Source organism: Rutidosis leptorrhynchoides, chromosome 3 (genome assembly GCF_046630445.1).
Source record: "Rutidosis leptorrhynchoides isolate AG116_Rl617_1_P2 chromosome 3, CSIRO_AGI_Rlap_v1, whole genome shotgun sequence".
Classification (NCBI taxonomy): domain Eukaryota; kingdom Viridiplantae; phylum Streptophyta; class Magnoliopsida; order Asterales; family Asteraceae; genus Rutidosis; species Rutidosis leptorrhynchoides.
In genome coordinates, this window is record NC_092335.1 from 144,068,112 (window position 1) to 144,092,552 (window position 24,441).

Below are 24,441 nucleotides of genomic sequence, written 5' to 3' on the forward strand. Positions count from 1 at the left end.
TGAAGCCCGATGCACTCGCCCAAACAATTTTCTCATGGACTTATTAATAAAGTCATTTTGATCTTTGGGCTTACTTGAAGTTCCCTTGGTCAATCCCCTGCCACCTTTAGTTAGTGAACAAACTTGTTTTGTGCTTGTGATGCATTGCATACTAGAAATAATTTGTGGTGTGGTCAAGGGTTTTCATGGTGCTTTAACACATTTGGTTCATATGCTCATGCATTTACCCTTGTCTCTAAGGGTCAATTTCCCGGTTCTAAAGTCGAATAAAGGGCCCGCGGTTGCCAAAAATAGCCTTCCCAAAATAAGGGGTACAACCGGGTCTTCCTTAATATCAACAAGGGGTACAACCGGGTCTTCCAAAATGGCCTTCCATGTCCCCTACCTTAACAATTAAGTCTTCGAAGATTCTGTAACAGACTCGTCCCACATCGGTGGGAGAGGAAAACAAAGCACTCCTTATAAGGGTGTGGATACCTCTTCTGGTATGACGCGTTTTGAGGGTGTTTACCCGAGAAGCAAATCCGTGAGGTAGAAGTGCGATCCGGGGTTGTACTCGTGCGCGGGTAGCCCGTCGGTGATCGGCTTGTGTCCAAAGCGGACAATATCATACTACGGGCTGATGGTGATGTTACTTATACTTATGGTATCAGAGCTGGGGCCCGCATCGATGTACACTGCGGGGACGCAGTGTCCCGAAGGGGGGGAGAGTTGTAACAGACTCGTCCCACATCGGTGGGAGAGGAAAACAAAGCACTCCTTATAAGGGTGTGGATACCTCTTCTGGTATGACGCGTTTTGAGGGTGTTTACCCGAGAAGCAAATCCGTGAGGTAGAAGTGCGATCCGGGGTTGTACTCGTGCGCGGGTAGCCCGTCGGTGATCGGCTTGTGTCCAAAGCGGACAATATCATACTACGGGCCCGATGTGGGACGAGTCTGTTACAGATTCCCACACTAGAGCTAATTGATTGATTAATTAACTTAACTCCCATTGTCGTGGGCTAAAGGTCACCTAAGTCTAACCTTTTATAAATAGAGTAGGGCATGAAGTTAATACTTGCCCTCGAGTCGGCTAAAGATGTAAACATCTCCGACCCGTTCACATTACATGTGATAAGGAAAGGTCCCCCATCACCCATTTTTTGTGGTAGGTTACATTTCTTTAAAATCCCATCACACTCCTTTTTCAAGAAAGTGGTGGATGCTTGCTCAACATCTCCCTTTTTGGCCATGAGTATCTTCATTATCAGTTAGAGTTGACTTACAATCCACCTCCTTTAGACGTGTAGGAGGTAATGGTTGAGGATGTGAGGATGTGAGACCGGTGTCTCATTCTTCTCCTTGGTTGATGTAGTAAGAGCCTCGACCTCATTCTTTTGCTCCTTTTCATTCAATAAAGTTTCGACCTTTAGCTCTTTCTCAACCTTTCCCAACTTAATTCGCTCAAATTTACCCTTTAATCCCTTGCATGTCGACTCGGTAGCCTCCATGGACATCACACTTTTAACTTGATAGGGAATGAACTTTTCTTCGTCCGAATCCTCCGAAAACTTGAAAACCCCATAATCTATAGTATCGATTTCCAACGCTTCATCTAAATCAAACTTGTCTTCTTCAACGTCGAACGAGAAAACTTGAGGATATTCGGGTTGATCTTCTTCGGTTGAATCCATCGAGTTCACTTGAGCATAAATATTTTTGGGATTTGATGAACTTTCTTGGTTGTTGTTTGGATTGGTAGTGTTGCTCTCAATAGGAATAAATCTTGTATTGTTGTGGTTTTGGTTTTGTTGGTGTTGTTGGTTTTTTCAGTTATTGTTGTAATTGTTGTTTGGGTTAGGGTTCCTTGTGGTCTTTCGGCAACTTGATTGGAAAGTTTTCCAATGGTACTTTCAAGGTTTTGAAATGATGCTTGTTGGTTTCGTATTTGTTGCTTTAAAAGCTCATGCTCTTTCAATAAGAGTGCTTCGGTTGATTCTACCTTTTTGATATAATTTTGCATGATTTCTTCTAAGCCTCGAAGGTTGGGATTGTTGAGTGTTTTGTTGATTGTAACCTTGGATATTTTGTGGTTGACTATAACCTTGGTTGTTTTGATAATTCGAATTGGATTGTTTGTTTTAAGGTTAGTTGTTGTAAGGTTGTTGGTTTTGGTATTGGAAGTTGTTGTTTCTTTGATTTCGATTTTGGTTTTGGTTTGCGAATCTGGGCGGTGTATTGGTTTGATTATTGAATGAGACTTGCTTTTGATTAGGGTTGTAGTAGCCTTGGTTTGATGTTCCTCCCCGTTAATAGGTTTGAATACTCACGTAATTTACATGAGCATCCGAATCCATGGGAATGTCATCTAGATCGACATGGTTGCATTGAGTAATTTGGGCACAATTCTTGGTGAGATGTGGCCTTTCGCATCTTTGACAACCTACTTGCATTGCGACGACCGATTGTTGTAGCCTTTTCAACTCTTTCCCATACATTTGAAATTGATTGTTCAAGCTTGCAAGCGTCACTTGCCCATTATCACTCTCAACTTGTGCAACTCTTTTCCTTGTTAAATCTCGTGGTGAAGGTGCCCATTCGTATGTATTAACCGAGATGTCTTCTAACAAAATTTCGGCTGCATTTGGTGATTTGTACATGAATACCCCACCGGATGAAGAATCAAGATATTGCTTAGTCAAAGCATTAGTACCCCTGTAAAATGTATTGATGTACTCTTTCTTCGTCAAACCGTGCGGTGGGCAATCTCTTAGCATTTTCTTGAATCGTACCCATGCATCATACCAAGTCTCATCACCCCGTTTGGTGAACCCATTAATATCTATTCGAAGTTGTTCTACTTTTGACGGTGGGAAGAAGTGATTGATAAACTCATTAGTTAAATCTTGAAAAGTTCTTATGGAATCGGATGGCAAGCTCCTTAACCAAACTTTTGCTTCTCCTTGAAGTGTAAATGGAAATGCCCTTAACTTAAAAGCGTCATCAGTGACATCCTTGTTTTCATAGATATTACAAAGATCATTAAAGTGTTGGATGTGTTCGAACGGATTTTCTTCTATTAACCCATGGAAGAACCTATCTTTGATCATTGTGAAAAAGTTACCCTCAATCTTCCAATTATCCGCTCCAATTGGTGGTTTTGTAATAGCCGGTGCTATCATTGTTGGTGCCACCAATCTAGCATTCCACATCGGCGTGTCGTTTGGATCATTCAATAACTCTTGATTAATCGGTGGACCTTAGTTGACTGGATTGCCCTCTTCATTGAGAATCGATTGACCGTTTGGATCCATGTCTTCTAAACAAAATTGCAAAACCTTAAAAGTTTTCCCTAATACCCGTTCTTCTCTACGTTTGTAAACCCCGTGCACGTGTTTTTCCGAATCGGAGAATGGATGTGTGAAATCTTGATCTTTGTGGGACCTTGTTTTCATACACCAAAGGTACCTATCCTTCAATCACAACACAAACACAAGCGGTTTTCCGAACAAGAATCATATATATAACACGAAAAGTAACTCTCGTAAGGGAAAACCCTTACGAAAGGATCGAACAATCAAAAGTTTAAACCAAATATCCAACTAAGCTAACCGTTCCCCGGCAGCGGCGCCAAGAAAGTATTGATGATGTGCGTGATATATATCTTTTACCCTCAAAATTTATATATGATTGAAACACTACAAATAAGCACACACAGCTAACGAGCACTTAGAACCCGGTTATTTTAGCACTTCAATGTAAGTATTCTTATCAAGTTCGTCTCAAGAGAGCGGTGTAAGTCGAATATTTGAAACTATCAATTGTCCTAGGGTTTGTTTGATTGGGGGGTTTTGATTGATTTTAATTTACAACTGAAACTTGCACAATTAAACAAACTTAAACTTAACGAGTAAACTAGTAGCAAATAACAAGTAACGAAATATAGAGAACTTAAATCAATTAACTAAGTAGTGTTCACTTATCTAATCCCCTCTATGCTTGGATTGCCCCGTTTTAACTTAATTGCTATCACACTAGTTGTTGAACTATTAAATGTTTAGCATTACTACCAAACCTTAATCAAATAACACTTCGCGAATTCACATAAGCATTGCATTCTTAGATCAAGTTAAGCATGATTGGTTATTGAGATTATGCTTGGGTTGAAATCACTTAGAACCCTCAACTATCGAAATCACTTAAGATAATCGACACTACTATGTTGACTAAAGGCCAATTGAAAACCAACCTAGATCAAAAACACAATCACTTGAAATTCTTAAGCTAGTTTTCTAGATCACTCAAGGTGTTGAAGCACAAATCGATTCACTTCTCAAATCACTAAGAGAGCTACTCAATCTATGTAATCAAAGTAAATCCTAAAACAAATGCATAGCAATGGATCTTTAGCTAACACAATAACACTTGATCATGTAATTCATTCAAACAACATCATTCAATTGATTTTTGGGGCAAACACTTGCATTAGAGATTCATAGATAAGCAAACACAAGAGATTTAGCCAATCATGGCTAAAATTACACTAATAATAAGCATAGAAACATAAACAAACATCATCTTAGAGTTATTACAAGTAATTAATTCAAAGTATATGAAGAAAAGTGGAGATTACAACCCAAATTCAAGAAATGGAGATCTAGAGCTAAAATTACACTAATAATTACACTCGTAAATGATGATCCTCTCGTCATTTTCGTAACAATATCCAACAATAGAACCCAGGTGCACATATGTATTGCCTACCCTTTGTGCAACAATATCAATCAATCGTCCGGATAAAAACATTTGCCTCTTGTAATATTTGCCTGATTCATCTTTCTGAATGAGATTTTCATCTGAAAAGTTGTTGGTTGCCAAGACAATCACTCCTAAGTTTGATCTGTAGGTTGTCATACTCTTCATGTATACCCTTAAAAGGTACTCTCCATGAAAACAATTAGAAGCAAAATATGGTGCTTACAAATGAATGAGAAAGACAACTTACTAAAGGTATGTATAGTGTTACAAATGAAAATCATTAATCCCACTATAATGAACAATCACAAGATACCCTGGTCCCAAATGTTGATACTCCTAATAAGGTGTCTGAATTCCGACCTATTTGCAATGTTATGTATAAAGCTATTAGTAAAATAATTACTTCTAGAATTAGGGCTGGGCTGGGCTGAGCAGACTTGTTAGTGTCCTTCAGTCCACCCATTGTATCGATTGCCGTCTTACTCAGTTTGTACATGAATTTCCCGTCTTCTACTATAACTTCATAATGCTCCCTTTCTTTATGTAAGTAGAAAGACGTATCCTTGAGTATTATTTTCATGCAAGTCAAATACTTTTTTAAATACAAATAACATTAATAATTGCTGAATGTATCAAAGTTATTATTACAAGAAAAATATTTAGGATCTTTAAACAAATGATTCGGGATGCGTTATGCCTTAGAAGTTTGGGTGACTTTCAAAAGTTTGAAATGAAGATAAAAAAACAACTGAATAAGACTCATCTGTAAGTAAATATATATGTCGAAATTTCTGCCTGTAATATATAATCACATAACAAAATAAAAAGATCTTACAGGCCCAGGATACTTGATGCTTGCAAGCAAAGGAGTAGGAATCTGACTGCAATTCTAATTCATTTATTTTATTTCATTTTTTATGTTATTTTGTTCCCTAGTATTTAAACTATCGTAGGGTTTCTTTTTATTCAGTTCACGTGTGCACCAATTGTGCATAAGCTTTCATTGTGATCATCGTTGGGGCATTATACATATTACAGAAAACCAGGTTTATTGTGATGAAAAGTGTACCTTAGCAGCTAGGGTTTGTGCTCTTGGCCAAGGTTTCTCGGCTTCAAATGAAACCGAGCTGCTTTTTGGCTGGGCAAAATCTAAAGCCTTTTAACTACATAATAGGTGTTGGACATTTAGGAAAATGGTAAGAAGACTAGTGTTGCAAGGACTATGTAATAAATCCTTAAATGGTGGAGGTGGCAAGATGGGCAATTGGATCGCGAGATTATACAGGTTTGAGTTAATTTGCATAGACTTTTTGTGCATTATTAAAAAGTTACATAATAATAACTGATGCCAGTTGAAATAATATAAGCATTATCATTACAAATAATACTACAACTTTCCGAATAAAACAATTAGGGAGGTCGTATGTATGAAAGTATAAACCATATCAAAACGGCGTGATGGTTATCGTCCTATACATATGAGTAGAAACACTAGCCCAGCCAGGGTAACCTAAACAAGGAAAACCTCCTCCGTTTAGGTTTACCTATATGTATGAAAGTCGACTTTGAAAAACTTTTTACATATTGACATGTTCAACCCGCTCAACATGTTCACTATTAGCTATCTATTTAATGACCCATTTGAGATGGAACACAAAACAAATCAACCTATTCATTAGTAAATGGGTCGAAATTACCATATATAGAAAATAAAAGAATTCATGCTAAGAGTGAATGCTAACCACATTTGATTGATTAAGACTGTAGAATTAGCAAAAATTCGCATTATAACGACGTTTAGGGACGTTTCTGGAGCTTGAAGTTTTCTTCAACCTGGTAAATTGAAGAAACACACATTAGAGAATAAACCTTAATGGTAAATAGCAAAAATTCGCCATCTGAAACGTCAAACTCTAAGGGGTTGTCTGAGAGTTACTTTTCAAAATGATTAGTGCAACTTTTATAATCTTGAATTAGAATCAAATACTTATGGGGTGTTTGGTTAAGCTTATTTCCTGACTTATGAGCTTATTGGAATTTCGAATGGCCAATCACCTTCGTTTGAACGGCTTATAAGCCTTTGCTTTTGGCTTCTTTAAGTCCATTAACTCAAGTTTTTTTTTTCCGGCAAACTGAAACTTATATTAATTTTCGAAACATACATAGGCCTGGACATACCCATGGCCAAAAAGCAAACATTCATCAATACAACATTTATAATACATCAAAGCAAAATCAATACACATACATCTGCATACTACCACTTAATATCCCACAATTCTACAACTTTCTTCACAGCACTTGATTGTTTGACTTTGAAGGTCAACAATTTACATTTGATGAAGTCACTAATTAAGCTGCATACCCCTTCAACTTGTTTTGATTCTTGTTTGAAAATCCTGTTATTTCTTTCTTGCCATACAAAATACACACATGCAGCAACAACCAGCCTATACAGTATGCACCAAACATTACTTTTCATAGGATAATTGCAAATACCTTGAATGATATTCTGCAGATCGAATGGCAGACCTTTGTATATCAACTTTTGTTTTATATTCTTCCAAACATTCAGACTGTAGTCACATTTGAAGAAAAGATGGCTAATAGAGTCAGCTTCTTTATCACAGAAAACACACTTTAAGTCTTGATTAGGCATCCAATTCGACATTCTATCTTGGGTATTAAGCCTATTTACAACAGCCAACCAAAGGATGAAAGCATGTTTTGGATCATATCCTTTAAACTAAATAGCATCATACCACCATACACTTGCTCTATTGGGTCTTAAATCAGCCCACACTTGCTGAGTAGAAAAAGGAACATTCTTACCATCATTACTAACCCAGTGATACTTCACTCTGCCTTGGTACACAGCTGAGCCAATGTGATGTTTAATTTTATCTCTAAGTTTAAGTAAGAACTTCCATCCCCAACTATCATTTTGATTTGGACCAATATCCCAAAAGCTTTGACCTTTTAATTGACTAAATTAACCCAAACACTCCACAAAGAATCCTCTTTATTGATGAACCTCCAAATTTTCTTAACAAGGAGCACCTCATTCCTTCCTTAAGTGGTTTTAAACCAAGACCACCTTGATCCTTAGGAACACATACATCCTTCCATGCAACTTTGGCTTTACCTTTGAGCAATCAGATTGATTCCAAAGAAAACCCTTCAACAATTTATCTATTTCGCCAATAACACCACTAGGTTGCACATACACTGCTGCCCAATAATTATGCATAGCAGATAAAACTAAAGCTACCAATTGCAGTCTACATGTATAAGACAATTTCCTAGTTTTCCAGTTTATAACCTTCTTCCTCACCTTATCTACTAGGCATTCACAATCCTTAATGCTTAATTTCTTGGCCAACAGAGGGACACCCAAGTATTTCATAGGCAGGCTACCTATTTCAAAAGGGAGAATTTTTAAGATATTGGTTTTGGTATCATTTTTAACACTACCATATGGTACTTTTATTAACATTTGGAAGCAACCTTGACACCTGCCCAAACACATCTAACACTTTCTTTACAATCTTCACAGATTTCACATCCCCCTTGCAGAGAACAAGTAAGTAATTAGCAAAACAGATGTGACTAAGTTTCATACCTTTGAACTTATGATGGTTTTTGAAACCACTATTAGGTTGAGTATGCTTCTTCATGAAAAGAGAAACAACCTCCATAACCAATGTGAATAAGTATGGTGAAATAGGATCACCTTGTCTAAGACCCCTTCCTCCTTTGAAGAAACCTTCCACTTCACCATTAATACAAATTGAAAAGGTAGTGCTTGTAATACAAGCCATGATCCACCGACCATTTTCTCATGAAATCCAAATCTAACCAAAATATCCTTCAAGAAAATCCAATCAACTGTGTCACAAGCCTTTTGGATATCTATCTTGAGAGCACACCTACTAGGCCTTTAGCACTATTATATCCTTTCAACACCTCCTGAGCAACCAAAATGTTATCATGGATTGATCTGCCTGGTATGAATGCACTCTGGTTACAACTGACAATTTTATCAAGCCCAGACTTAATTCTATTGGTGAGAATTTTGCTAATGCATTTGTATAATACATTGCAACAAGCTATTGGTCTAAACTCTGACACTTTATGAAGATTATCTATCTTAGGAATTAATGCAACTAGTGTAGTATTAATTTGCTTCAATAACTTCCCTGTGTCAAAAAATTCTCTATTAGCCAAACAGATATCCTGCCCAACAATACTCCATGCTTTCTTAAAGAAATGTGCAGAATAACCATCTGGGCATGCAGCTTTGTTGCTATCAATGTCAAAGATGGCTGTTTTGATTTCCTCATCTGTAACAGCTCTAACCATCTCCAATGCATCTTGAGCAGGAAGTTTATTAGTGAAGATATCACTAAATTCATCAATTGATCTACAAGAAACACTAACTCCTAAGAAATTCTTGAAATGCTTAACAAACTGGTCACCCACTTAATCACCATAAAATCTAGTACCAGACTCATCACATATACTTGCAACTTTACTTTTCTGCTTTCTGCTTTTGAGTACACTATGAAAAAATTTATTGTTTCTATCACCTTCTGCTAACCATTTAATCTTAGCCTTTTGTTTAAGCAGAGTAAGCTCCTCTTATTTTGCCCTTTCAAATTCTAGTAAAGTATCTGTAGCAGCTACTCTAGTATCATGATCATGAGGATTACTTTCAACTTCAGATTGGCATTTCCTTAATTTTTCTCTTAAATCTACCACTTTCTGAAACACATCCCCATGCTTCCAATTCAGATAATGAAGATCTTTCTTTAGAGACTTTAATTTTGTTACCACTTGAAACATTTTGTGTCCTTCTACATTACAATTCCACTTAAGAGCAACTGTATGTAAAAAATCATCTCTATCTGCTATATGGTTCATGAACCTGAATGAGCTTCTCTTCTTAACTACACCATTAGGCACACCTAGAATTGCAGGGATGTGATCTGAGATTAAAAAAGGAAGGAACACTCCATATGCTTGAGGAAACCTAGTCACATAACTCTCATTAATCATTATTCTATCCAACTTCCTTAGGACATTACAAAGAGGATTTTTAAGTAATTTTGTCCATGTGAAATGAAATCCAGTGCTATCCAAATCCTCCACCTCAATATCACTAATACATGAATTAAACTCTACCATTTCATCAGTGATAGCTAAACACCCTGAACTATGTTCATTAACCCCCTGGTTACATTAAAGTCCCCCATGAGCACCCATGGTTGTTTATTTACTATATGAGCTTGAGCTTTTAGTTCCTCCCATGGTTGTGTTCTTTGTTTACCACTATTACTAGCATAAATCACTTGTTTATTATCAACTGACTCATGGTTTATTTACTTATGCCTATTATCAACTGACTCAATCAAACAGAAAATCACTTGTGCAGTCACATGTATTGCCATGACATTGACCACATTATTGTCCCATCCAATCACTATTCTGCAGCTATTGGGGCTAAATTGTACATTAGAGATCCAGCTCAATTTGCCAAAAATATAACTACAAGCCTTATTAGTGCTACTTGGCTTAAGATGTGTTTCTATAACTGTACACACACTTATTTTTTCATTCCTTATAAAATCTCTAAATTCATCCTGTTTATTCACAGTATTCATACCCCTAATGTTCCAACAAGCAACTTTAAAATCCATAAAATATCTTAAAGTACTTCTTCCAGAATACCTGGATCAATACCCCTTATTTCATTTTCTCTCAAATGGCTATCATTCTGAAGACTAGAATCCAAGACATCATCCTCAGTGTAACAGTTATCATTACTAGTTGACAAAACTGCATACTTGTTCATACTAGCCAATAAGTCCTTTTCCTTATCATTATTCAATCTCCAAACCTTGTTAGGTGTCTTCATTACAGTTTGTGGGGCTACCACCTTTGGGACATACACCTGTTTTGGAGCTTGTTTCACCTTATTCTTAATCACTTTCTTAGCTTGAACTGCCTCAAATCCTTCCTCATCAACTACTTTCTGTTTCTCCTTATTCTCCAATTCTGTACTTGTTCTAGGTCTAACCTTGCATACATCATGGTTATGACCAAATACAGCACAGTGTTGACATAAAGCAGGCTTCCAATCATACTCTACCTTGACCTTCTTGATACCTTTAGTTAGGTTCATGCTATCTTTGTAACGAATATCAATGTGATCTGGATACCCCTTTGCTGCTTCAACCTCAATCATTACTCTAGCATAACTAACTCTCCCTACTCCATTGTGACACATGCTAGCAGTCATGCTATCCATAACAAGTGGATTACCCAGTTTACTTGCAATAGTACTCAAACCTTTTGTATTCCATGCTTTTAGTGGTACATTAACAAGCTTAACCCATAATGGCAGTTTGTTTGGTTCAACTTTCTCAATATTGATGTCAGGATTCCATTTATCAACAAACAATGGCTTGCCATTAACAATCCAAGGTCCTTTCTCTATAACTTCATTCATACCTTCAATAGACCTAAACTTGAAATAGCATATCTGATTCTGATCCATACTGATGTCCTTCATACCAAACTTATGCCACATTTTCCTAAGAATATACTGCAATGCACCAAATGGCATATTACCACCTATCAAATAACCATAAGCAGTTTTATCCCATCTACTAGCCCCCTCTGCCACTAAGACTTCATCAAATACAACAATATCCTCACCATCACTATCCTTAGCTAAAGGAACAAAGCTAAGTTTCTTATCCAATTCGGATTTTGCAATTTTAGCATAAGAGCTTTGTACTTTAGTTTGCTTAGAATCAACAGGTATACTTTTTTCAGAACTAGTTAAAACCTCAATAGTACTAACATCACCATTATCAATAACAGCATGAATCTTATCACTGACATTAGAAGCATTATCATTATCAACTCTCTTAGATTCTGTGGAAGGAGTTTGATGATTCTTACCAGTTGGAGGAAATTGATCTATGCTGTCCGTATTAAGTGTCTCTTCAGTACTCCTGTCATTCATCTATCCCATACCTGGATCTGGATCAACAGCATTAGTTTCATTCACACGATCTGTTTCCTTCTCATCCGAACTCTGATCACTCGTTATCTCTTTGGATTGCAAGTTATGAACTGAATTTGTGAATTTAATCGGAATTCTAATTTTTCTTTTTGAGCGTTTATAAGGCAACATGATACAAAAATGAATGATCTATACACAAATTGAAGGTTACGATTGAAAAAGGAATGAAAACTATACAAGATTAATGTTGAATCGAAGAAAAACGGCTCACAAATCCCTAATTAGGGCACGATTTGGCATTTGAATATCTCCCGCCAAAATCGCCTTTGGGAGGAGAGAGAAACCATTGAAATTAGAACAGTAGTGTTATAAACTTTCCATTAACTCAAGTTGGTAGTACTAAATTATCTATCTTTTCAAATTCTAATTAGCTCATAAGCCAATAAACTAAGATAATAGTCACAACCAGGTAATCACACACATATTACAAAGCTAAAGTTATATACTTGTAATATATGTATTGAATTATTATACTATAATACAACCAGAATCATGAAACAGATCATATCGATCAAGAAATTTATATTACCCATATGGATAAGGCAAAATTCCAAAACCCTATCTTTAGTTTCTTTATATTTTACCAAAAATTAATGTAAGCACTCAAACAATTAATCCATAAACCCTAAACATACCACATAAAAGCATCAAATTTGAGGCCAGTTATCAAGAAAATGTATCAGAAGAAAACTGAAAGAAATTGAATCGCTGACCTCTTCATTAAACAACCTCAACTATATATACATGAATGGGTCGGCCCATATGGCTTGTTTCCCAAGTCTAAATCCATACCTTATTTATCTAATAATAATTGTAATTAAACTACAATTCTAAATTGATACAAAGATCGTCAAAGATTTATGTCTAATACACCCTCGCAGTTTCAGCGGGAGGAGACCATATGCTGAGACTGTCTCGAAAATCATCAAATAATATTCTTGGTTGACCTTTGGTGAAGATATCCGCAATCTGAAATCTAGAAGGGACATGTAAATCTCGTAACTCGCCACGAGCCACTTTTTCACGAACAAAGTGGATGTCCATTTCAATATGTTTTATCCGTTGGTATTGAACTGGGTTACCCGAGAGATAAATAGCGGAGACATTGTCACAAAAAAAACGAGAGTACACTTAGGCAACAGACAATGTAGCTCTAAAAGAAGATTACGTATCCAGCAAGTATCAGATACAACGTTCGCTACCCCTCGATATTCTGCCTCGGCACTTGATCGGGACAAAGTAGGCTGAAGCTTAGAAGACCAAGAAATGAGATTGTCCCCAAAATAAACACAATAACCTGACGTAGAACATCGACTGTCAGGACAACCGGCCCAATCAACATCCGTGTAAGCAATGAGACGCCGATTAGGGTTTTTATATAAATGTAACCCGTAGTCGAGAGTACCCTGGAGATAGCGAACGATACGTCGCAACGCATGCAAATGAGACTCCCTTGGATTATGCATGTGAAGAAAAATCCGTTGAACTGCATAAGATATGTCAGGACGAGTAAAGGTGAGGTACTGTAAAGCACCTTCCAGACTGCGAAACTTTGTGGGATCTGCTACGGGAAGACCATCCTTAGCACCAAGTTTAGGTGTGGTATCAACAGGAGTGAGAACCTGGTTACAATTTGACAAACTGGCACGTGCAATAATATCTTTCGCATAAGTTGTTTGATTTAAAAAGAGACTGTTAGCATGTCGTTTGACAGCAATACCCAAAACATAGCTCAGAGGACCAAGATCCTTCATAGAAAACTCACGAGCTAGTAGATCAATCAAATGTACCCTGAGTTCGGCAGTGGAAGTGGTGAGAATAATGTCATCAACGTATAACAAAAGATATGCCACAGTAGTACCTTTGCGATAGATAAAGAGTGAATTATCGCACTTGCTATTAACAAAACCAATAGTCATAACATATTCAGCAAACTATTGATACCAAGCCCGTGGAGCTTGCTTAAGATCATATAATGATTTCTTAAGGAGACATACATGATCCCGGTAACTCTGGATGACGAAAACCAAGCGGCTGATGCATATAAACAGTCTCCTTTAATGTACCATGTAAAAAGGCATTTTTGACATCCAGTTGATGAATAGACCATGACTGAGATACTGCAAGACTTAGCACAACGCGAATCGTAGTGGGTTTATCCACCGGGCTAAAAGTTTAAAAGCAATCAACTCCAACTTGTTGCGACCTGCCATCACAAACCAAACGAGCCTTATACCGCTCAAAAGATCCATCAGATTTCATTTTATGTTTAAACACCCACATAGAACATATTATATTCATATTATTAGTCCGCGGGATTAAAACCCACGTCTTATTATCAATTAAAGCATTAAATTCATCGGTCATAGCCATTTTCCAATTAGGATCCAGTAATGCATCTTTAGGATTACAAGGAATGGGGGAGAGAGATGTAGATGCAGAAAGATTAAAGGGTATTTTGGGCTTATGAATGCCGGACATGCTACGGGTATGAATTGTTCTAGGTGGAGGAGATAGACTAGAGGTAGTTGGTGGTGATGAATTTGAGTTAGTGGGCTGTGAAGGGCTGGTGGTAGGTGAAACAGATGCTGGCAAAATAGAGGAAGGTGGGCCAGATGTTGGTGAGTCCGGATTGGATTGAGGTGAGAGAATGGGTTGTAATGGCCCAAGTGGAGAAGAGTGGGATTGTTGGGCTGGTGGTGTTGATTCGGGCTCAAGAGAGATGGGTCAAAAATATAAGTGTGGTTCATCAGTGAGAAATTGATAACTATTATTAGGAGGAGGTGTTTGTTTAGAGAAAGGGAAACTAGTTTCGTTAAAGGTAACATGTCGTGCGATAACGATTTTATGGGTAGAGAGATCATAATATTTGTAGCCACGGTGATGAGATGGATAACCTAATAATACACAAAGGGTGGAACGGGCTTGGAATTTATTGGTAGTTGCGGAAGGAAATAGTGGGTAGCAAAGACTAGGGGTGTTCAAAATATCCGAATCCGAAATCCGAATCCGAATTATCCGAAATCCGAATCCGAAAATATCCGAAAAATCGGATATCCGAAAATTCGGATATCCGAAAATCGGATATCCGATTTTTCGGATTCGGATATCGGATGGAGTTTTCAAAATTTTCGGATATTCGGATATCCGAATATCCGAAATTCCGAAAAAAAATCCGAAAAAATCCGAAAATTATTTGAAAATTATCCGAAATATTCGAAAACTATCCGAAATATCCGAAATATCTTAAAAATATCCAAATTATCCGAAAATATTGGAAGTTCTTAAAAAATATCGGATATTCGGATAATCCGATATCCGAATCCGAAATTTCGGATATCCGAAAATCGGATATCCGAAATTTCGGATTCGGATTTCGGATGGGGTTTTTCACTATCCGAATTTTCGGATATCCGAAAATTCGGATATCCGAATTTCGGATATCCGAAAATGAACACCCCTAGCAAAGACATCCAAAAAATTGAAGATGGTCATATGATGGATGGCGTTTGTAGAGAACTTGGGTAGGTGTGGAGTTATTTAGGAGTTTGCTTGGGATTATATTTAAAAGATAAGTAGCCATTTGTAGCGCGTGATGTCAAAAGTTATGTGGCATCGAGGAGTGAGAGAGGAGTGTATGAAAAATGTTATTAATCGCACGAATCTTGCGCTCTGGTTTCCCATTTTGGGAAGAGGTGTAAGGACAAGAAAAGCGGAATGTCATGCCATCAGATTTGCAGAAGTTATGAAAGGAGTTGTTGTATTCTTTACCGTTATCGCATTGAAAAGCTTTAATGGACATGTTGAATTGTGTTTTGATGTGGTGTTGAAGATCAATAAAGGTGGGATACACTTGAGATTTATGTGATAGTGGGAAGGTCCAAAGAAATTTAGAGAAGTCATCGAGAAAAGGAACGTAGAAACGATGTCCGGCAGAACTTAATATGGGAGATGTCCAAACATCACTATGAATAACATCAAAAGGTAATAAAGTTGTAGTACGAGAATTAAAAAAAGGTAATTTTATTTGCTTTCCAAAAACACATGATTGACAAACATTTGTCTTATTAGAGATCCTATTACAAAAAATTGACTTATTATTGCTAAGTAAAGATGAAATATGATTTCCCGGATGTCCCAAACGATGATGCCAAAGATCTTGAGTAACAGTGAGGAAGGTAGATGTAGAACGCAGATGATGAAGACAAGATAGAGACAACGGGTAAAGATGACCGGAGCTATTACACCTCATGAGGGGGGTGCCCTTCGGGAATTCCTTCACAGTAAAACTAAACGGATCAAATTCAAGAGAAATATGGTTATCATTAGATAAATGGCGAACAGAAATTAAATTTTTAATTAATTGTGGAGAGTGTAGAATGTGTTTTAAGAGTAATGGTCGAGAGAGGGTAGACAAAAATGCATTACCGTAGCCTTTAATAGGAATTTTATGGCCATTACCGACAACAATGTTTTTATAGATGCTTAATGGATAATAAGGCGCTAGTTTACCTGACGATGAAGCCATATGCGAAGTGGCTCCAGTGTCCATGTACCGATTATCATCAGGTGGATGTAGTGATAAAGTATGGAAAGCCGCATCAATGTCACTAGGTGCGTAGCCCGATTGAGAAGCAGTTGTGGACTGAGCTTGATTGGGCCGTTGGCCCAATAAACCTTGAGCTACAGAGGATGAAGATGGAGCATGTAGTCTGGCCTAAGATGAAGTTGGGTAAGGACATGATGGACTAGACCAAGGCTGCAAAGCCCAATTAGAGTATTGGACTGAATTTGGTCCGTTCCAATTTTAAGGATTACTCCACTGTTACGATTGGTAACCTGGAGTATTCCATGGCTGCGATGAATTGTGCCAAGATTGTCTGCCACGACCATGGGCTCCACGTCCATGATAGCCTAAACCCTGACCACCGCCACGCCCTCGATAATTTGAAAAATTATTTTGTGGCGGTCGAGAGTTTGTAGACGAATTGATGTTGCCCAATTGTTTGTTCGAATTGGAATTGGTGTGGTGATAAGTGCAGATTCCGATTGATGGCTTGCTTGTTTTTGTTTCTTGGTTTCTTCGAAGATAACCATCGAATGGGCTTCATAAAATTCCGACAACTTTTTCGAATGAGCAATTTGAGATGATACGATATCGTATGATTCAGGTAATCCGGCAATAAGTTGTAGCACCAATGATTGTTGTTGACCTTCTCGCCAACATTATCCAATTGATCAGAAGAGACATATTTGGAAAATTTTCCATTCGTAAATTCGTGAATAGTGTATTAAGATAGAGAGCCCGTGTGTGTTCATTATCCCGAAAGATTTACCGAAGTCGCTCCCAAGCTTACTGGGCTGTTGAGTTGGTCACGATTATAGCATTCAAAAGTTCATGAGAAATTGTGCTATAAATCCATTGTAACACAATTGAATCCAGACGGGACCAAGATGGCGTTTGTGGCTGTGTAGAAGATGCATCAGAGAGGGTCGATTTTGAAATGTCCCGTTCATATTGATTATAAACGTTCTATATTAATTGATTTCGTTGCGAGGTTTTGACCTCTATATGAGACGTTTTTCAAAGACTGCATTCATTTTTAAAACAACCATAACCTTTATTTTATCAATAAAGGTTTCAAAAGCATTATGTAGATTATCAAATAATGATAATCTAAAATATACTGTTTACACACGACCATTACATAATGGTTTACAATTGAAATATATTACATCGACATATGTTTCTTAAATGCAGTTTTTACACAATATCATACAAACATGGACTCCAATTCTTGTCCTTATTTTAGTATGCAACATTGGAAGCTCTTAGTATTCAACTGAGAATAAACATGCTTTAAACGTCAACAAAAATGTTGGTGAGTTATAGGTTTAACCTATATATATATCAAATCGTAACAATAGACCACAAGATTTCATATTTCAATACACATCCCATACATAGAGATAAAAATCATTCATATGGTGAACACCTGGTAACCGACATTAACAAGATGCATATATAAGAATATCCCCATCATTCCGGGACACCCTTCGGATATGATATAAATTTCGAAGTACTAAAGCATTCGGTACTTTGGATGGGATTTGTTAGGCCCAATAGATCTATCTTTAGGATTCGTGTCAATTAGGGTGTCTGTTCCCTAATTCTTAGATTACCAGACTTAATAAAAAGGGGCATATTCAATTTCGATAATTCAACCATAGAATGTAGTTTCACGTACTTGTGTCTATTATGTAAATCATTTATAAAACCTGCATGTATTCTCATCCCAAAAATATTAGATTTTTAAAAGTGGGACTATAACTTTCTTTCACAGATTTTTACTTCGTCGGGAAGTAAGACTTGGCCACTGGTCGATTCACGAACCTATAACAAATATGTACATATATATCAAAGTATATTCAAAATATATTTACAACACTTTTAATACATTTTGATGTTTTAAGTTTATTAAGTCAGCTGTCCTCGTTAGTAACCTACAACTAGTTGTCCAACGTTAGATGTACAGAAAAAATATTGATATATATTATCTTGAATCAATCCACGACCCAGTGTATACACGTCTCAGGCTAGATCACAACTCAAAGTATATATATTTTTGGAATCAACCTCAACCCTGTATAGCTAACTCCCTCATTACTGCATATAGAGTGTCTATGGTTGTTCCAAATAATATATACACATGGGTCGATATGATATGTCAAAACATTTGCATACGTGTCTATGGTATCCCAAGATTACATAATATATTAGACTACATGTATAATACAATATAAGTTAGCTAGAATATGATTAATATAGATTTGTTACCAATTTTCACATTGCTACAACAAGAAAAATTATCCAATCTTGTTTTACCCATAACTTCTTCATTTTAAATCCGTTTTGAGTGAATAAAATTGCTATGATTTCATATTGAACTCTATTTTATGAATCTAAACAGAAAAAGTATAGGTTTAGAGTCGGAAATATAAGTTACAAGTCATTTTTGTAAAGGTAGTCATTTCAGTCGAAAGAACGACGTCTAGATGACCATGTTAGAAAACATACTTCCACTTTGAGTTTAACCATGATTTTTGGATATAGTTTCACGTTCATAAGAAAAATCATTTTCTCAGAAGAACAACTTTTAAATCAAAGTTTATCATAGTTTTTAATTAACTAACCCAAAACAGCCCGCGGTGTTACTACGACGGCGTATGACAGTGTTCTTCGTGTTTCCAGGTTTTAAATCATTAAGTTAGCATATCATATAGATATAGAACATGTGTTTAGTTGATTTTAAAAGTCAAGTTAGAAGGATTAACTTTTGTTTGCGAACAAGTTTAGAATTAACTAAACTATGTTCTAGTGATTACAAGTTTAAACCTTCGAATAAGATAGCTTTATATGTATGAATTGAATGATGTTATGAACATCATTACTACCTCAAGTTTTCTGGATAAAGCTACTGGAAATGAGAAAAATGGATCTAGCTTTAAAGGATCCTTGGATGGCTTGAAAGTTCTTGAAGCAGAATCATGACACGAAAAACAAGTTCAAGTAAGATTTCCACTCGAAATAAGATTGTTATAGTTATAGAAATTGAATCAAAGTTTGAATATGAGTATTACCTTGTATTATAAAGATATCTTACTATAAATAAGAAAGTTTTCTTGAGGTTGGATGATCACTCTACAAGATTGGAAGTAAGCTAGCAAACTTGGAAGTATTCTTGATTTTATGAAACTAGAACTTGTAGAATTTATGAAGAACACTTAGAACTTAAAGATAGAACTTGAGAGAGATCAATTAGATGAAGAAAATTGAAGAATGAAAGTATTTGTAGGTGTTTTTGGTCGTTGGTGTATGGATTAGATATAAAGGATATGTAATTTTGTTTTCATGTAAATAAGTCATGAATGATTGCTCATATTTTTGTAATTTTATGAGATATTTCATGCTAGTTGCTAAATGATGGTTCCCACATGTGTTAGGTGACTCACATGGGCTGCTAAGAGCTGATCATTGGAGTGTATATACCAATAGTACATACATCTAAAAGCTGTGTATTGTACGAGTACGAATATGGGTGCATACGAGTAGAATTGTTGATGAAACTGAACGAGGATGTAATTGTAAGCATTTTTGTTAAGTAGAAGTATTTTGATAAGTTTCTTGAAGTCTTTCAAAAGTATATGAATACATATTAAAACACTACATGTATATACATTTTAACTGAGTCGTTAAGTCATCTTTAGTCGTTACATGTAAATGTTGATTTGAAACCTTTAAGTTAACGATCTTGTTAAATGTTGTTAACCCATTGTTTATTAAATCAAATGAGATGTTAAATTATTACATTATCATGATATCATGATGTATTAATATATCTTAATATGATATATATACATTAAATGTCGTTACAGCGATAATCGTTACATATAAGTCTCGTTTCAAAATCATTAAGTTAGTAGTCTTGTTTTTACATATGTAGTTCATTGCTAATATACTTAATGATATGTTTACTTATCATAATATCATGTTAACTATATATATATCCATATATATGTCATCATATAGTTTTTACAAGTTTTAACGTTCGTGAATCGCCGGTCAACTTGGGTGGTCAATTGTCTATATGAAACCTATTTCAATTAATCAAGTCTTAACAAGTTCGATTGCTTAACATGTTGGAAACACTTAATCATGTAAATAACAATTTCATTTAATATATATATATATATATATATATATATATATATATATATATATATATATATATATATATATATAAACATGGAAAAGTTCGGGTCACTACAGTACCTACCCGTTAAATAAATTTCGTCTTGAAATTTTAAGCAGTTGGAGGTGTTGACGTATCTTCTGGAAATAAATGCGGGTATTTCTTCTTCATCTGATCTTCTCATTCCCAGGTGAACTCGGGTCCTCTACGAGCATTCCATCGAACCTTAACAATTGGTATCTTGTTTTGCTTAAGTCTTTTAACCTCACGATCCATTATTTCGACGGGTTCTTCGATGAATTGAAGTTTTTCGTTGATTTGGATTTCATCTAACGAAATAGTGAGATCTTCTTTAGCAAAACATTTCTTCAAATTCGAGACGTGGAAAGTGTTATGTACAGCCGCGAGTTGTTGAGGTAACTCAAGTCGGTAAGCTACTGGTCCGACACGATCAATAATCTTGAATGGTCCAATATACCTTGGATTTAATTTCCCTCGTTTACCAAATCGAACAACACCTTTCCAAGGTGCAACCTTAAGCATGACCATCTCTCCAATTTCAAATTCTATATCTCTTCTTTTAATGTCGACGTAGCTCTTTTGTCGACTTTGGGCGGTTTTCAACCGTTGTTGAATTTGGATGATCTTCTCGGTAGTTTCTTGTATTATCTCCGGACCCGTAATCTGTCTATCCCCCACTTCACTCCAACAAATTGGAGACCTGCACTTTCTACCATAAAGTGCTTCAAACGGCGCCATCTCAATGCTTGAATGATAGCTGTTGTTGTAGGAAAATTCTGCTAACGGTAGATGTCGATACCAACTGTTTCCGAAATCAATAACACATGCTCGTAGCATGTCTTCAAGCGTTTGTATCATCCTTTCGCTCTGCCCATCAGTTTGTGGATGAGAGGCAGTACTCATATCTAGACGAGTTCCTAATGCTTGCTGTAATGTCTGCCAGAATCTTGAAATAAATCTGCCATCCCTATCAGAGATAATAGAGTTTGGTATTCCATGTCTGGAGATGACTTCCTTCAAATACAGTCGTGCTAACTTCTCCATCTTGTCATCTTCTCTTATTGGCAGGAAGTGTGCTGATTTGGTGAGACGATCAACTATTACCCAAATAGTATCAAAACCACTTGCAGTCCTTGGCAATTTAGTGATGAAATCCATGGTAATGTTTTCCCATTTCCATTCCAGGATTTCAGGTTGTTGTAGTAGACCTGATGGTTTCGGATGTTCAGCTTTGACCTTAGAACACGTCAAACATTCTCCTACATAGTTAGCAATATCGGCTTTCATACCTGGCCACCAAAAATGTTTCTTAAGATCCTTGTACATCTTCCCCGTTCCAGGATGTATTGAGTATCTGGTTTTATGAGCTTCTCTAAGTACCATTTCTCTCATATCTCCAAATTTTGGTACCCAAATTCTTTCAGCCCTATACCGGGTTCCGTCTTCCCGAATATTAAGATGCTTCTCCGATCCTTTGGGTATTTCATCCTTTAAATTTTCCTTTTTTAAAACCCCTTGTTGCGCCTCCTTTATTTGAGTAGTAAGGTTAGTGTGAATCATTATATTCATAGATTTTACTCGAATGGGTTCTCTACCCTTTCTTCTCAAGGCGTCAGCTACCACATTTGCCTTCCCCGGGTGGTAACAAATCTCAAAGTCGTAATCATTCAACAATTCAATCAACCTACGCTGCCTCATATTCAGTTGTTTCTGATTAAATATGTGTTGAAGACTTTTGTGGTCGGTATATATAATACTTTTGACCCCATATAAGTAGTGCCTCCAAGTCTTTAATGCAAAAACAACCGCGCCTAATTCCAAATCATGCGTCGTATAATTTTGTTCGTGAATATTTAATTGTCTAGACGCATAAGCAATCACCTTCGTTCGTTGCATTAATACACAACCGAGACCTTGCTTTGATGCGTCACAATAAATCACAAAATCATCATTCCCCTCAGGCAATGACAATATAGGTGCCGTAGTTAGCTTTTTCTTCAATAATTGAAATGCCTTCTCTTGTTCATCCTTCCATTCAAATTTCTTCCCTTTATGCGTTAATGCAGTCAAGGGTTTTGCTATTTTGGAGAAATCTTGGATGAATCTTCTGTAGTAACCAGCCAATCCTAAAAATTGACGTATATGCTTCGGAGTTTTTGGGGTTTCCCACTTTTCAACGGTTTCGATCTTTGCCAGGTCCACCTGGATACCTTCTTTGTTCACTATGTGACCGAGGAATTGAACTTCTTCCAACCAAAATGCACACTTTGAAAACTTAGCGTACAGTTTTTCTTTCCTCAATACTTCTAGCACTTTTCTCAAATGTTCTTCGTGCTCTTGATCATTCTTTGAGTAAATAAGTATGTCATCGATGAAAACAATGACAAACTTGTCAAGATATGGCCCACACACTCAGTTCATAAGGTCCATGAACACAGCTGGTGCGTTAGTCAATCCAAACGGCATAACCATAAACTCGTAATGACCATAACGTGTCCTAAAAGCAGTTTTTGGAATATCATCCTCCTTTACTCGCATTTGATGATATCCAGAACGTAAATCGATCTTGGAATAAACTGACGAGCCTTGTAGTTGATCAAATAAGTCGTCAATTCTCGGCAGTGGATAACAGTTTGTGATGGTAAGTTTGTTCAACTCTCTGTAGTCAATACACAACCTAAATGTACCATCCTTCTTCTTGACAAACAAAACAGGAGCCCCCCATGGTGATGTGCTTGGTCGAATGAAATCACGTTCTAATAGTTCTTGCAGTTGGCTTTGCAGTTCTTTCATCTCACTGGGTGCGAGTCTATAAGGAGCACGAGCTATTGGTGCAGCTCCTGGTACAAGATCTATTTGAAATTCAACAGATCGATGTGGAGGTAGTCCCGGTAATTCTTTCGAAAATACATCGGGAAATTCTTTTGCTACGGGAACATCATTGATGCTCTTTTCTTCAGTTTGTACTTTCTCGACGTGTGCTAGAACAGCATAGCAACCTTTTCTTATCAGTTTTTGTGCCTTCAAATTACTAATAAGATGTAGCTTCGTGTTGCCCTTTTCTCCGTACACCATTAAGGGTTCTCCTTCTTCTCGTACAATGCGAATTGCAGTTTTATAACATACGATCTATGCTTTCACCTTCTTCAGCCAGTCCATGCCAACTATTACATCAAAACTCCCTAACTCTACTGGTATCAAATCAATGTGAAATATTTTGCTACCCAGTTTAATTTCTCGATTCCGGCATATATAATCTGCTGAAATTAATTTACCGTTTGCTAATTCGAGTAAAAATTTACTATCCAACGGCGTCAATGGACAACTTAATTTAGCACAAAAATCTCTACTCATATAGCTTCTATCCACACCCGAATCAAATAAAACGTAAGCAGATTTATTGTCAATAAGAAACGTACCCGTAACAAGCTCCGGGTCTTCCTGTGCCTGTGCCACATTAATATTGAAAACTCTTCTGTGGCCTTGTCCATTCGTGCTCTCCTGGTTCGGGCAATTTCTAATAATGTGGCCCGGTTTTCCACATTTATAACAAACTACATTAGCATAACTTGCTCCGACACTACTTGCTCCGCCATTACTCGTTCCGACACCATTTGTTCCTTTCATTCTGTTAACCCCTGGTCCGTAGACCTCACACTTCACCGCGCTATGACCATTTCTTTTACACTTGTTGCAAAATTTGGTGCAGAACCCCGAGTGATATTTTTCACACCTTTGGCATAGCTGCTTCTGATTGGTGTTGTTGTTGTGGTTGTTATTATTGTTGGGATGATTGTTATAGTTGTTGTTGTTGTTGGGCCGTTTGTTGTAGTTGC

General features: G+C 36.7%; 2 protein-coding genes and 1 non-coding gene across 3 annotated transcripts; 1 reads left to right on the top strand and 2 right to left on the bottom strand.

Moving 5' to 3' along the window:
* Window positions 1-2,728: 2,728 nt before the first annotated feature.
* On the top strand, window positions 2,729-2,835 carry LOC139903488 (small nucleolar RNA R71). The gene has a single exon (XR_011778304.1). It is a non-coding gene; the product is annotated as a small nucleolar RNA R71 (small nucleolar RNA).
* Window positions 2,836-8,650: 5,815 nt separating this feature from the next.
* Window positions 8,651-11,771, bottom strand: LOC139900457 (uncharacterized). The gene is made up of 4 exons (XM_071883229.1): window positions 10,469-11,771; window positions 10,165-10,331; window positions 9,389-9,970; window positions 8,651-9,208 (listed from the first exon to the last, which is right to left on the bottom strand). Exons 1-4 carry the CDS (start codon window positions 11,769-11,771, stop codon window positions 8,651-8,653), a joined length of 2,610 nt encoding a protein of 869 aa, XP_071739330.1.
* Window positions 11,772-13,941, bottom strand: LOC139900458 (uncharacterized mitochondrial protein AtMg00810-like). Its single transcript, XM_071883230.1, has 3 exons — window positions 13,829-13,941; window positions 12,914-13,727; window positions 11,772-11,960 (listed from the first exon to the last, which is right to left on the bottom strand). The coding sequence occupies exons 1-3, from the start codon at window positions 13,939-13,941 to the stop codon at window positions 11,772-11,774; spliced, it is 1,116 nt and encodes a 371-aa protein (XP_071739331.1).
* Window positions 13,942-24,441: the final 10,500 nt, after the last annotated feature.

Bases quoted from the DNA above. Each gene is read 5' to 3' on its own strand.
- LOC139900457 (XM_071883229.1), bottom strand. From the start codon at position 11,771: ATGAATGACAGGAGTACTGAAGAGACACTTAATACGGACAGCATAGAT. The intron at 10,332-10,468 runs GTATTCTGGAAG...GTGTGTGTACAG, and splicing joins AATAAGGGGTATTGATCCAG to TTATAGAAACACATCTTAAG. The intron at 9,971-10,164 runs GTGATTTTCTGT...TAATGTAACCAG, and splicing joins CAATACATGTGACTGCACAA to GGGGTTAATGAACATAGTTC.
- LOC139900458 (XM_071883230.1), bottom strand. From the start codon at position 13,941: ATGGTCTATTCATCAACTGGATGTCAAAAATGCCTTTTTACATGGTAC. The intron at 13,728-13,828 runs GTATGTCTCCTT...TTTTGTTAATAG, and splicing joins TCCAGAGTTACCGGGATCAT to CAAGTGCGATAATTCACTCT. The intron at 11,961-12,913 runs GTAACCCAGTTC...ATTTGTGTATAG, and splicing joins CTCCGCTATTTATCTCTCGG to ATCATTCATTTTTGTATCAT.